We start from the raw sequence: 15,313 nt of genomic DNA, 5'->3' as shown, positions 1-15,313 counted from the left end.
GAGCCGTGCCCTATATACATCTTAGCACACTCAGAGCAGGCACACACCTGGCCTGCTCTCATGTTCCTCGACAGACACTCCCAGCATACTTCCCCCCTATGCAAGAACACACACCAGCATGTGCACACGGAGATGATTCATGTGGCAAACCCCTGTGCAGCCACGGCACCTGGGCACATACATTATGTCATAAGATTGCCACCGCATGGGGAGGCTGCTCTCCTCCCAGAGAATGCTGGGTCTACAGGTTTCTGGATGCAGCAAGCCCTCTATCAGGAATTCAAAGGCGCACTCCTGTTCAGCATGGTTGGATGGTCCCACACCCACCCTTGTACCCTTGATACCAGTAGCTACTTCCTGCAAAGGACCTGCTTCCCAAACTCAGCCTTTCCTCAAACCCCAGCCGACCACCTAGCCAGCTAGTCACCCCATTCACACTATCCCCAGGGAATCGGACCTTGATCGTCCCTGTTCACTCTGCTATCCAGCAGGCAGCACAAGCCCGCAGGGCCCAGAGTCCCCTCCCGGTGTCTCGAAAGCGTTTCCTACAATCAGACAAAATCCACACAGAGTGGAGAGTGCAGGTCACACACTGCCCCTAAACGTCTAAACTAAGGTAGCAGATGGACAGCCACGAAACCCCTCAATATATCTAAAAGGCTGCCTCAATTTCAATTTCCTGCTACTGTGAAAACATACCCCTCCCCCACTGTGTCACTGTCCCTGGGGTTGTATAGAGAATGACGAGAAGGTGAGCCTTGTCGCACCTTGGAGTTCATCTTTTCATAATGCATTTGATGTGGCTTCTGCATGCCAGTCAGGCCCGTGCTTGCACATCCTGGGGACAAAGTGCTCATTTCTTATAAGAGCAGCCCCTCCCGTGTGGGATCCGTCCCTGTCACTTCTACCATTGGACTCCGTCTACACACCCACCATGCAGGACCCCGCCCCACCTCACTGTGCAGCACCAATGCTGGAGTCTTTGGCTGCCCTCAGGCTGCAAAGCTTCACTGTGTGAATTCCTCTGGACAAACCTCCCTCCACCCCTGTGTGTCAGGCCTTGGGGCTGGGCCCTAGGCAGTCCCTTACCCACACCAACCACCTGGCCCTCAGGACTGTGACTTCCTTATTTCTAGCTGTGGTGGCCTCAGCACCCACTTGTCCATCTACTCTTTCTGAGCACTTCCTCCCTGCCAGACCCTGTCCTGGGCATTGGGGGACATATGGCTGCATCAAATGTGGTCTGTGTCCTCCAGGAAAATCCAGTCTCAAGGGAGTGGCAGGAAGATGACCATGAAAATGTCATGTGTTGGTCCTGGGAGCAGGGAGGGATGGTACAGCTTCTAGATCTGTCATCTAAAGGGCAGGGACATAGTTCAGTCTCTCCGGGGCTGGGTTCCCAAGGGCCTGATTAACACACCTGCTGAGAACATTGTGAGCACAGGGATCCTCTTATTAAAAGGTCCCCAACCTCTGATTCCACAATTGAGAGAAGCGGTGCTTAGTGTGAAGCCGTCTCATCTGTGCTCCAGCTGGGACCCCAAACCATAGCCACCCTGCCCCGCCCCGCCCCACCCACCTGCCCTGCCCCGCCCCGCCCACCTGCCCCGCCCCCCCGCCCCCGCCCCCACCCCTACCTGCAAGTAATGGTAGGCCAAACCCTGGTGACAGGATTTGGACTTCAGCAGGCTCTTATCCAAAGTGGCTGAGGTCTTCTGGCAGACCTCGTGGGCATGGCTGAGGGTCAGAGTGGACCAGGAACCACGTTTGACATAGTTGGTGTCAGTGCCCACTCCAAGGCTGGGACAGGTAGCAGGGGGAGCAGGCGGGGGTGGTGGGGCAGTCAGCTCGGTGGTAGTGTTCTTGGTGGTTTTGAGCATGTGTCCGCTGATGGTGTTGTAGGCGTGCATGAAGTAGCGGGGCTGGGTACGTTCTGGCTGGCGGCCCAGAGTCATCAGCCCCGAGGCAGGGCCGCTGCGGAAGGCACCACCCTCACCGTCCAGGTTGTCATCGGAACTCCACCAGCCCGAGATGTTGGAGCGGCTTCGCCGTTTGGGCTCCCCAGCCTTGGCCCGTTCCTTGCTTTTGGCCCTCCGGCCTTTCCCGTCCTCCAGGACACCTTTCTTGCCGCCGTTGCCACCCACCTTGCCCGTGGTGCCCTCCATCGAGGGTGCCTTAGTGAAGAAGAGACGCTGGACGGAGTGGACCAGGTGGCGAATGCGGCCAGGACTCTCACCCCGGGCCTTGGCCTCGCCCCGGGGGAACTGGAGGGTGCTGAAACCATCCCGGTGGATAGGCAGTTGTTTCTCAAACTGGTCCAGGAGGTTGGCAGGCAGCCGGTTGATCTTGGTGGCTTGGGCATGGCTGGGGAACGGACTTTCCTCGGGCACCTCAAAGTGGGAGTTGTAGTGGATCCGGGGAAAGGTGCTGCTTGGTGGGGGCAGCTGGTTGTTGAGTGGGAAGAGCCCATCCCCCGGCAGTGTGTTTTGCCCAGGGAAACGGGCTTCCCGGGCAAAGGCCTCGGTGGGCGACAGCAGGTAGGGGTTGCGGTCAGGCCCGGCAAAGAGGGGCTCATGAGGTGGGTCCAGGCTGTCGGAGAGGTGGCGGGGGCGGCTGTCACCGAGGCCTTTCATGATCCTGGCCCACGGGGCGGGGGCCTTTGCCCTAGTTGGGCACTGGTGTCACCTGTCCCAGGCAGCAGCTGTCCTGGGGAGAAAAGACAATGAGTGGTCAGCTGGTTAACAGGACTGAATAGGGCGGCAGCAGGAGGAGGCCTGTGGAAAATGGCCATCACAGGGCCAAAGACAAGAGCGGAGGTCAAGGTCTGTGTCCTCAGATCACAGTCCTCCATGTGACTGTTGCTGCGTATACGCCAGCACTGGGCAGGGGTCCCCTGCTGAAGGGGACAGCAGAGCCACGGTTCCCTGTCTACTGTCTCTGAGCACATGGTCAAAGCTACAGTGGTAGCCAGCCAAGCTTTAAGCAAAGGACGCTCTCCTGTTGTGGCTGAATGGACAGGTGCTCATGGAAACCCTGAAAGCCACGTTCCGACTCCGAGTCCTTGGACTCCTCCCATTTCCACAGTGGACAGCGGGGCAGGGAGCTGCTTACTTCCATGTTCTTCCCACCCTCACTGTCACTGTGAGCGCTCTCTCTCTCTCTCTCTCTCACACACACACACACACACATACGTACCCATCCCAAGCTTCCTGCGCCCTGCCCCCAACAGCTACCCCTGAGGGAAACCCCTAGGGAGGCTTTCCCGGGAGTGGCCCCCAAGGCCTTGGAAGCAGGTGAGGGTTTTCTAGACAGGGAATCTCAGAGTCTCCATATCCAGGGCTCCTGGTATCCTCAGTGCTCTGGTAGGTATGTCTTCTGGTCTGCTCAGTATTCTTGTCTCAGGCCCTTGACAGGGCCAGAGAGACTTCCAAAGAGCAGGGCTAGTCAGGAACTACCTTACCTGTGGCCAAAGACAGTGCTGTCCAGATCTACTTCAGCAGAGAGAACTTCATGCCTCTGTAAACTCTTTGTCCCTCCCTAGATGTTTAATGACTATGATTCCCTAGGCCAGATGCTGGGGCCACCGACATCAAAGAGGCCGACAAGCCCACAGGCCATCTTTGCCCTCTGGGTTGATACAGTGATGCCCTGGGGCAGAGTACTCAGGGTCAAGGGAGGTCCAGCCTTAGAACAAGAGGGACAAGATGAAGCCGCACAAGAGAATGGCCAATGGATGGAGTCACTGTGACTCCCTTTGCCCATCTGTAAAATGGGACAGCTGGACAGCAGACTTCTAGGTATAACCTGAAAACACCAGTCCTTAACTTAGACACAGTCCTCTCTATTTCTGAGCCTCTTCTTGGCCATATCATGGAGGTCAACTAGGTTTCTAGGCCCCATGTCCTGCTCAAAGGAGCCTCAAGACTTCATGTGGCCTGTACTTGGAGTCCAGAGGCAACCAGGCTATCCCTGAAGCCAAGTACGATGGGGTCTGGAACATACCCAAGTCCTTTGCTGACATGGGGAAGTTAAGGAGAGGATCAAGGCAAAGCTGGGGGAGACAGGACCTGATCTCGAGGTCCCTGCTGGATGGAAGAACTAAAAGTCAGTTGAAACAGAGGTCATCCCTATGCCAAGGTGCGAACCAGGGAGGGCAACCTCGAGTAGTCAGAATGCCAGACTGTAGCCCAGGCTGGCCTCAGACTCACTAGTCTCCTATCCCAGGCTCTTCAGTGCTGGGACCGCAAGCATCCACCGCCATGTTTTGACCTGCATTTCCCTCATACATAATCATGTTCAGCATCCTGTCACCGTGGCTCTCGGCCATTCCTGTATTTTTCTTGGGAGAAATGTCTCCTGAAACCCTCTGTCTACTTTATTGCTGAGCTGTTTGCTATTCTTGTGTTCTGTACCTTAAACCCTCGTCAGACACGGCTTGAAAATGCTAGCTCCCATTCTGTCCGTGCACGGCTGTTTTGAGACCTATTCATTTTTATTTCACACACATGAGTGTTCTGTCTGCAAGTGCATCTGTGCGCCACATGCATGCCTTGTGCTCAGGGAAGCCAGACGAACAGAAGAAATTATTAGATCCACAGGGACGGGAGCTACAAATGGCTGTCAGCCACTATGTAGGTACTAGGAATTGAACCCAGGTCCTCTATTAGAACAACCAATTTTCTTTGTTGTTGTTCATTTGTTTTTGTTTTGTTATTTGGGACAGGGTTTCTCTATGTAGCCCTGGCTTTGAACTCACAGAGATCCACCTGCTTCTGCCTCCCAAGTGCTGGGATTAAAGGCGTGCACCACTATCCCCTAGGCTGCAGCCAGTACTCTTTACCACCAAGCCATTTCTCCAGTTCACTCCCCTCCCCTGGGTTTTTGATGAGAATTTTCCTTCTTTCCAGCTGGCCATGCCTTGTTAGCACCGGTCTTCACCCACCAGTACTGTGGCTCATTAGTGTCATGATCTCGCAGCGAGCAGGGCAGGTTCTCCCCACCCAAGCAGGGGAACGAGAGGCCCTCGTATCCCAGGCTCTCGAGGGCTGGGATAGTCAGCACGCACCACCACGCCTGGCTTCTCACTGTGGCCACAGTGTGTTGTGGTGGCCCCAGGTCCTTCCGCACTGTCATCTCTGGCTCCAGCCGCCGCGATCACCAGGTGCTGACAGTTCACAGCCAAACTGCCGCTGCAAACTGCTCTAAGTCAGACAGAAATCCTTGCAGGCCCTCTCACTCTGTCCCCAGGGGCAACCTGCATGGAATAACTGGTTACCAGTAGGATGCCCTTGTCCCTGTTGCAGACACCCCTACAGGCAGGGCTCCTTGCTCACAGCTCTCTGTGGGATGAGCAGAGCTTCCCCGCAGGGACTGTCCTGAGGTCCAATCCCTCTCTCAACCCGGTTCTCTGTGCTGGCCTCTTCCAGAGTCGTCCTAGACACTCCCAGAAAACCTCAGCACGCACATCCACACACTGCACCCAAGTCAGTTTCCTGTGAATCCTGATGTAAGTTCAGTGTTAGCGTGTCTCCGAGGAGTGCCACCTCATCATGGAGCACCAGCATTGACTAAATCGGCTCCCTGAGCCAGTTTCCTCTTCAGTAGAGTCAAAGTGAAGCTTGCTCTGTGAGATTTTGATGAGGGCTAGCTGTGTTTCCATACCAAACATCAGTCCCACCGCTACCCCCACCCCACTTCACTGTGCTCTTGGACATCAGCGTGTTAGCAGCATGCGGCCGGAGATGAATTCAAATCCTGCGTCTGCTTTTATTTTCTGTGACCTCAAACTGGTTTCCTGTCTCGAAGGAAGTTGCAAACTGCAGGGGTTTGAGCCCGGATGGCCTGTCTGCTCACAGTGGGTCTCTCAGGGCTCCAGCTTCGCTGCATGCAGTCCCTCAGGAGCCCAGCACCCAGGGGTGGCAGAGCTCCACTGTAGGGAGTTTTAAAATAGGCCTGCGTGGCCTTGCAGGGGAGGCAGCTGGCTGCCGCGTACTGCCTTTCTCAATGAGCTATACTTAGGCCCATCCTGGTGTCCATAATTGCCTCTCATTAATACAAGCCTCATTGCCTTCACGGAAACTCAAAGGAGGGAGATGCTGCTGCCTTGGGGAGCCCTCTGGGCTCTGTGGTGCTTCTGTGGCTCCAGCCACCACCCGCCGCCAGCCGCCAGCCACAGGACGGGCCCTCCCTGCCATGCCATACATCATCTTGGAGCTCATGAGCACGGGAGAGCTAAGTAGGGAAGAGGCCAGGGACAGAACCCAGCCCGACTCCTCAAGAAACCAAGCTTACCTGACTACACCATTATTCTAGTTTGGAATGTTCTGAAGATCCATCTTCCCTGCTCAGTTCAGACTGTCAGACAAACCACACCCACACAGGCGGAGCCTCAAACCACCACTAGCTAGTCTCCATTCTGCCCCTCCAGACCTCTCTTCCCTCAGTCTCTTGTATAAAAAGGATGTATCTGCAGGTCTTAGAAAAGCTGCCTCTAAGGTTGCCTTAAGACAGGGAGAGGTGGGGGTTGGGGATTTAGCTCAGTGGTAGAGCGCTTGCCTAGGAAGCGCAAGGCCCTGGGTTCGGTCCCCAGCTCCAAAAAAAAGAACCAAAAAAAAAAAAAAAAAAAAAAAAGACAGGGAGAGGTGTAATAAGGATAGTCCTACTCAGTGCTGAACCTCCATGGTAAGGCAGAGAGAGAAGTCGAGTACACAATGGGGCTATGAACTGGATGACGAGAGGCTAGGAGTGAGTGGGGCCAAACACTCAGCACACTCACAATATACCGTGGAGCACAGTCCCATTAGCTCTCTGAGGGGTATGATGTGTTGGGTGATGTGTGAAAGGGAAATGGGTTCTTCAGGGCCACTGGGGCCTGGATGCTATTGGAAGTGTCTCTGGACACCCTCCTTCCTTTTCTGTTGCCAACCCCCGAGTCCAGGGACTGAATGAACTTCACCTCTCCACACACTCTGTCATTGCTGATGTCCTGGTGCACATCGCCACCTATACCTGGCACTTCTACACTTTGGCTCTCTACCCAGTGTGCCCCTCAAACTTCAGACTCACAGACCTGCATCCTCGGTATCTCACTCTGCATGTCTGACAGACCCCCCTTATCTGTTCCTCCCACAAGCTCAAGTCAGAAGCCAGGACATGCTGCTCTCCCTCCTTCCAGGGGGCTCAGTAGTAAACACTTCACCATGTCCTCAGAGCCCTGCCTGGGTCAGAGTCACACAGGCAAATTCTGTCCTTAAAACAATAACAAAAAGAAAACAAAAGAAAAGCCAGTTAATCTTTATTTGTTATTTTTATTTAATGTGTCTGTGTATCATACGCATGCCTGGTACGTGTGGAGGCCAGATGGGGACATGGGATTCCCTGAAATTGGACTCACAGACAGTTGCGAACTTCTCAATGGATGCTGGGAATTGAATCCTGGTCCTCTGGAAGAGCAGCCAATGCTCTTAACTGCTGAGGCATCTCTCTACATTTTTTGTTTGTTTGTTTGTTTTTTTGTCTTTTAAAGCCAAGGTTTCCTATCCAGTCTGGGCTGACCTTAAACTTGACAGCCTCTCCAGCACTAGAATCAGAAGAAGCATGAGCCACCCAGTCATGCTTCAGGCCCTTCCAAGACTCCTTGGGCCCCGCCTGGAACACCAGCTTTCTCTGACTTTTGGCCTCATTTCTGCCTTCACCAGGGGGGGGTCTTCATTCTGGTAACTTCATTGCCTCCCCATTGCCCTGCCTGGTCCTGTCTGAAATGCTCTGTCTTTCGCTGACAGGATTTCAGCCCTTTAGGCCCTGGTCATCACGGCTGTCTCCACACACCACCTGGAGCCCCCTCTGCTGTGCCACCAGATACACAGCTCCTGGGCTGGAACACCAAGTGTCACCATCCTTTCTGCGCTCCTAGCCCTCTGCCTAGAGCCTAGAGACAGCAAGTAAGAGGGTGTGAGGTGAAGGAGTGCCAGGAAGTCTTGGGGTACCACGAAAGAAATCAGGAAGCCAGGCCAGTGCTGGCTGGAGAGCTCTGACTGTCTCCCGAACGCTGTGCACTGGAGCTCTTCAGTCCCTGATACCAATTCTCTGGTCAAACACACCAACGTGGCTTCACTTCCTGTCACGTTCTCCTGGGAGTCACCAAGAGGACATTGTGGCAGTGGCTCTGTCTGTTCTCTCACACCAGGTTAGGAAGGGCAAGGCAGCATCTGCTTTACCCTCTTTGGCAGTTGGCTGGCTGGGAGGGACTGAGACCTACCGAGGTGACATAATATAGCTCCCTGAGGGTCGCAGGCAAGAACCAGGCTACAAGGCTGCTCCTGACCCCCAGAATCTGTGTGCCAACATACAGGTTTTCTAACTCTGGAGTGGGTGGTCACACAGACACTTATGTTAGCGGAGGAAACACAGCTCCGGTGGCTGAAGTCCCAAGCTGGGACAGCAGGTGTGGTTCTGTAGCTGTATTTGCTATTGTCTACCACACTGGGGTTCAGGCTCCAAGTCCCCTCTGACAGCTACGTGTGATCCAGATGAGTGCCAGGTCCCACTTGTTTCCTGCCGAGCCCGTGTCCATAGCAACTGTTTGAGAAGCGTGACATTCAATCAACCAGTTGTTTGGCGGACAGGATTGCAGGCTGCTGGGCTGCGAGGCTCACACTGTCTCCACAGCAGGCCCTGGCCTCTCTGAGATGGTCACAGAGGGACCCCTGGGCCTTTCTGGGAGTGAGCTCTGTATGGCTGCCCAGGATGTGGATACCGGGTTCCTGGGGTGAGAAGCTTGATACCAGCAGGGCCCTGGGGTGACCGAATCCTATTTACCTTTGCCTGGCCTCTGGTGAGATGTCAGAGGTCATGGGGGCCCATGCCCAGCCCCCCCATCTCTTCACTGATGACTAAAAGACATGGGGAATAGCAATAAGAGCTGTAAGCCCCTAAATACACCAAACACAGGCATAGAGGGCAACGGCAGACATCCTTGGAAAAAAAAATCAAGGTAGAATCTCCTTCCTTGGTTCCTCTAACCGGATCTCAGGTATTTTCTTGCTCTCCAACATAACTCCAGCCTCCTCATGCTGACTCAGCCACTGGAATCCCATGAGTTACTCCCCTGGTGCCTGTTCACTGTGGCCACAGGACCTTTATCTGTGCAGTTCTGGCCATTTCCCTCCCATCTCCCCTCATCTTTGGCTGTTTATTTATACTGCCTCAAGTTTCTGTGCAAGCACGGCCTCCTCGCCAATGGACCGTTACAAAGGATGCTCTACTCTGCCCTGTCCTCTCTCCACGCCCTTAATGACTTCCTTCAAACCATCCCCAGGTGCCCTGGTTATTACTCAGAGATGCTTACGTTTTTAGAGTCTTTCTCTTATGCTACATAAGGGAAAGGAACACACACGTGTGTTTTTTCCCGTGTTGTCTCTGGTGCTGAGCACAGAGCAAGCCCAGGCAGGACAGGAGACAGTGAAAAGCTGCTAAAAAAGCAGGAGGAAGTCAGATGGGGAGGAACCCTGAGGGAGAGGCCTGGAGACAGTTGGGAGAGAGGAGTTAAAGCCAAAACCCACCCTGGGGTCAATGACATTTTGGAAGGGCAGGGGTCAAAGGGCAACTCGGGGGTCACCATGGAGACATCTCTTGAGGTGAGCAAGGGCTCATCCTCTTCCTTTGCATCAGGCCTGGCTGGACCTATCACCTCTAGGTTGCCATGGTGAAGAAGTGTTTGTTGAGCTTGTGGGTGCTGGCCGGCTTGCTGAGCTCTTACACAGGTCACCTTCCCTAGCCTACTTCTCTCAGTTTGACAATGACCTCAGCCGTGAGGGACCTGTGTGGTCCAGGGGGATACAGCTAAGGCTAACGGCAGGCTAGAACAGGTTCGGGCACAGGTTCGGGCACAGTCCTACTGATGCACGGGTCTCACCCTCCTCTCCACTCCCAGCCACACACAGTTCTCTTACCTACAAGCTGTGGATTATTATCGTTCTGCCGTCAAAAGAGAGAAAGTCCTGATGCTTAGCCACAGTGGGCACAGAGCCTGAGAAAAGTGGGGTACGTGACACACAATTTTCAGAGCAGAGCAAGCTTGAAGAACAAAAGGCAGCTTTGTGCTTGCCAAGGGCTGGGAGAGGGCGCTGGGGAGTGACACTCTAATAATGGGTGTGAGGGTGGTAGGGGTACAGGAGGAACCCTGGGATGGAGGTGTTCACGGTTGGTCCGCACAAGAAATGCGCTCCATAACATCCTATGGCAGCTTTAAAATGGCCGGCCCGGCCTGGTGGCCAGGCTGCTGGAGAAGCTAGGATTGGAAATTCGAGTCTGCCTGGGCTGCATCTAAGTTCAAAGGCAACCGGAACAGCTTGGTGAAACCCTGAATTAAGACAACACGTAGGAAGAAGGTATAGGTATGGGCGGAGCTGGGGAGATGGCTGAATGGGTACAAGTTACAAGCATTTGCTCCATGATCATGACTACCAGAGTTCAAATCCCAGCACCCACAGAACAAGACTGGCACCTTGGAATGCATAAAACTCCGATTCCGAAGGATTTAACACTCTCTTTTGGCCTCCTCAGGCACACACACACACACACACACACACACACACACACACACACAGAGTACATTTTATGTATATCTAGCTCGGCTTAAAAATATATCTCCCTGGGGCTGGAGAGATGGCTCGGCAGTTAAAAGCACTGGCTACTCTTCTAGAGGACCCAGATTCAATTCCTAGCACCCACGTGCCAGGTTGCAACCATCTGAAACTCCAGTTTCATGGGATCCGACACCCTCACACAGACGCGCGCAAGGCAAACCTCAATGTACACAAAATGAAAACAAAAATCCATTTGTTTAAAGAACACCTCAGGAATGCAGAGCACCCATAAAGTGTCTGTAGGTGCCCCATAGAGAGGTGCTGGGTGGCTAAAGGAAACCCAAAGTCCTGAGGGTCAGAGCCTCTATAGCTTTGTCCCCCGCCTCCACTTCCTGCTTGCCCATAGCAGTTGGCACACACAGCTGGATTCCCACAGCAGCCCTCTGAGCAGGTCTTTGAGTTCTGTCTCCAGATCGAGAGTCGGGACACACACACACACACACACACACACACACACACACACATCCTTACAAGGCACACAGGCAGGGCTAAGATTTGAACCCAGGTACTCCCCAGCCCACCCTTCATGCTGCCCCTCGGGTTTTTAATTTTCTACCATTTACAAAGCCTCTGGTTGGTGTCATGCTCAGGGGACACTATCTCTAACTGCCTATTCGGCAGGCAAGACTTCCCCATGCTGGTCTGAGGGGTTTGGAGAAGAAGGTGGTGCAGGGAGCAGGGAGGGACGAGCTGACCTGCCCTCTGGCTGAAAGCTCTGGCTAGGGGTAGGCAGACCCTGAGACTTGTTTCATTCTGGCCTGCGCTGAGGGACCATCCTGGAAGGTCAAGCTGGCAAACAACAGAATGAAATGGTCAGAGTGCAGCCACTGCCAGCACATTTAATTCAATTCCTCCAGCCTTTATGGGGCCTGCTCTGACTCATACCTTCCCAGCCCGCAGCCTGTGGGCAAGTACCGGAGGCAGAAATACACACAGCAATTAGAAAACACATAAAAACACACCTCAGAAAGTGTCAAAGCTGGGGGCACAGCCCAGTGTGGGGAGAGATTAGTAGTCACTGGGCCAATGGGAGAGCTCCCTGGAAGGGAGAGCATGCTATCCGTCCGTTCAGATCTGTCTGTCTGTATACATATCTACCTGTGTATACACATCTGTCTGTCTGTCTATACACATCTGTCTGTCTGTGTATACACGTCTGTCTGTCTGTGTACATGTCTGTCTGTGTATACACGTCTGTCTGTCTGTGTACATGTCTGTCTGTGTATACACGTCTGTCTGTCTGAACGTATGCATGTATGCAGGTGCTATACATGTGTGGAGGCCAGAGGTCAAGTTCACATACCTTAGGTACTGCTTACCTTGGCTTTACTTTTCTTTTTTTTTAAAATATATTTATTTATTTAATGTATATGACTACACTGTCACTGTCTTCAGACACACCAGAAGATGGCACTGAATTCCATTACAGATGGTTGTGAGCCACCATGTGGTTGCTGGGAATTGAACTCAGGACCTCTGGAAGAACAGTCAGTGCTCTTAACCACTAAGCCATCTCTCCAGCCCCGTCTTGTTTATTTTTGAGACAGAATTTCTCACTGACTTGGACCTCACCAAGCACACTATGCTGGCTCAGCAGCAAACCTTAGGGATCTACGTGGTCTCTGTCTCCCCAAGTCTCTGTCTCCCCAGTGCTGTGATTATAAGTGTGGCCCTTTATATGGTCATTGAGAACCAACACACACACACACACACACACACACACACACACACACACACACACACACACACGAGCTGTCTCCCATTCTGATGACCACAGCATAACAGAAGGCACTGAGTCACAAATGTCTTAGACTAACTCCTCAAAATTCCAGAACCACAGAAACCATGAGGTAACCAACATTTACTGGGTTGGGGGAAGACTGGTACAAAGCAACAGATAATCACCCCCTATTTCTGAAAAAGTTGATTTTCATTTGTGTACTCCAGAGATGGATGGACTCAGTACTTCCCAAACAGTTGGCGCCACCCTCTAGGCAACTGGAGCTCTCTGAAGCCCCAGTTTGGGCCCTCTGGGACATGGGTTCCCTCTATCCTGGGCCAGCTATAGCAGAATTGCATCCTGCTGTGGTCTGAATGTGTGTGCCCTCCAATATCCACTGGAATTTAACGGCCACTGTGGTGCTGTTGGGAGTGGGACCTAAGGCTGGGTCCCCCTTTCACTTCAGCCCCCAAACTCACTCCACTGGTTTAGGTCCTTAGCAGGGGTTGCCCTTTGACCCCGAACATCTTGTCTCCCAAAACAGGGAGCCAACACATTTCTACTCATTGGAAATGACCTAGACTGGAGTTGGTAAGGGGCTTGCCATGCAGGAAGCCCTGAGTTTGATCCCAGTACTGGGAGTGTGGCCCAGTGAGGTGGTTACACACCTTTAATCCCAGCATTCGGGAAGCAGAGGCAGGCAGATCTTGAGGGCTCTGTTACTCAGAGAAACCCTGTCTTCAACAACAACAACAACAACAAAACCAAACAAAAATAAATCGAAGTATCACTATTCATGCCTGCCATCCCAGCTCTCCCAAAGGGAAGCAGGAGGCCCTCGAACTCAGGGCCGATGTGGGCCAGATAGTTAAGACCTGTTTTGAGGGCTGGGGATACATCTCAGTGGTAGAGAGCACTTGCCTAGCACGAAGAAAACAACTACCCAGGCTCCCTCTTGGAGCTGTGCAACCCTGAGCAGAGCTATCTCCCTGGTTCTTCACCATCCTGTGCTCCCTCTTCTGGCTACTCCAAGCCTCTGCAGGACCTCAGAGTCCCTCAGAGTCAGCAGGATATGAATGAGTTACCTTCTGTGGTGAGAACAGCAGCACCTCCTTCCCTCCCTGTTACATAGCACCCCCACCCAGTCACCTGACACAGTAGCCATGTGACAGATTTGCATAGGTTCCATTTTACAGAAGGGGAAACTGAGCCCTCAGAGGTGATAGGGCTTGCCATTCATTTGCAGCTGGGCATAGTTTCTCAGTTCGTAGGACTGAGACTATAGCAGGAACCCACCCCTAACCATGGCCTTCACTCTAGTCTGCTGGCTTCCTTGTCCTTTGAGCTCATAAGCACTTTGCTACCTCAGGACCTTTGCATGTGCAGAGCTCTGAGAGTCCCTTTGGATTGTTCTGTTCAAGGCTGTGTCCTCAACACCAGTGCCACGCTGACACCCAGGTGCTTCAGTGTGGTATGAACAAGCACGAACTTCCCTGCTCGGCCCCGGGTTGTGGGGGTCGGGGATCAGGATGGGAGCTACAGCGATATCTGGGAGGCAAAGAGACTGCCTAAGGTCCCACTAGCCTAAGTGGTACAAGCTGGACTCCCCCTCCTCTATAGGGACATGTGGCCCCACCCCTTAGGGAGGTGCTGGCTGCTCCCTAATCTGCTCCGGCTGCTGACATAGAATGAAATATTCATCCATGGCCGGAGATTCGCAGAGTGTGTTTAAGATGGATTGCGTTTTCATGTGCCTATGAAATCTAATTGGATTCATTGTAGGGCATTTGGTTTCTCGGAACAGACACATCATTTTCTCAAGCACACAGCCTCTGCCACCCAGGGCTGAGGGGTGCCGCCTGTGCCGCCTATCCCCTATCTGCCAGACGGGGCGGGGCTGGCCGAGAAGAGCCTGCCTGGCCTGACATTCTGGGGCTTCCAGTCTAGGTATTAGACTCTGGCTCCCCAATAAAGCAGCTCCCTCCCTTCCTATTCCCAATAAAGATCCCTTCCCCCCTTGTCAGGTCCTACCCTCGGCGTCACCTTCTGTCCCATGCCTCCCCTAAGTCAGGTCTTCCGGTGAATTCTGTCTCCCACTTTTCATCTGAACAGAGGTGGGTCACAGTAGTTCTCAACCCACCAAGAACAATCTTTGTAGGAGCCTCTCTGCAGGGTCTCCTTTAAACTCCTGACAGGAGACTCCCAGTATTGCCTGGACCTGGGCGGCAGCACCTGGAGCCTGGAGCCTGTGATAAATTCACTTAACCTCTTGGTGACTATGTCAGAATACCAACTGCCTAGAGCTTTGAGGGGACTAATGAATCAAACCAGAATGCACAACAAGGGGCCTGGGCCGCAGCCAGAGTTTAGCGGCTTCTATCTGGTATTAGCATATTAGCTTTATGATGCTCAAAGCTCCTGCCACACCTTTCTCTGTGGCCTGGTTGGGGACAAGGTTTCTAATCAACACAACTTCTCTGACCCTCAGACTTCTCTGCACCCCAGCCATGTTAATCTCACAAAAAGATGTTTCACTTCTCCTACCTTCGTATCGCTTTGAGCGTGCATTCTGGGTGGAATGCCCTTCCCCTCCTCCTTTCCAGGCTGACATTTACATCTCTGAAAATCACCTCCTGCAGGAAGCCTTCCCTGATTACACAGACTCACCAGCTCCTGACGCTGCCCCCCACTCTCTGAGACAGACTTCATGGCCTCAGCCCCGCTGCTTCCACAGCCCTTGGGTCTTCTCCCTGACAGAAGTGCCATCGCACTTTAAGAATGCAGAAACTGCTTAAAGAGGTGTCCTTTTTCAAACCAACATGTGACATATACGAAAGAAAATTGGCCACGTTTTGAACTAAGCAAGTCTTAATGAATACCAAAGACACAACACAGGCTGGCTGTCTTCATCAGGAGTTCAAGGCCAGCTTGGTCTACTCAGCAAACT

General features: G+C 53.1%; 1 protein-coding gene across 5 annotated transcripts in view; it reads right to left on the bottom strand.

The window, feature by feature from the left end:
* Positions 1 to 15,313, bottom strand: part of Dlgap4 (DLG associated protein 4) — a 147,826-nt gene that overhangs the window by 55,429 nt on the left and 77,084 nt on the right. For 3 of the 5 annotated variants that reach the window (XR_015682152.1, NM_001429777.1, NM_173145.3), the window contains 1 exon segment: positions 1,638 to 2,706. Coding sequence is in view for 4 of the 5 variants with exons in the window: in NM_001429777.1 (NP_001416706.1) it covers positions 1,638 to 2,633 (996 nt within the window). In the remaining variant the exon portion in view is untranslated. 5 annotated transcript variants of the gene reach the window in all.

The sequence above is a fragment of the Rattus norvegicus genome, chromosome 3 (genome assembly GCF_021556685.1).
Source record: "Rattus norvegicus strain SHRSP/BbbUtx chromosome 3, alternate assembly SHRSP_T2T, whole genome shotgun sequence".
NCBI classification, from domain to species: domain Eukaryota; kingdom Metazoa; phylum Chordata; class Mammalia; order Rodentia; family Muridae; genus Rattus; species Rattus norvegicus.
Note: the sequence above shows the minus strand (reverse complement) of the source record. Positions and strands in the feature narration are given on the sequence as shown.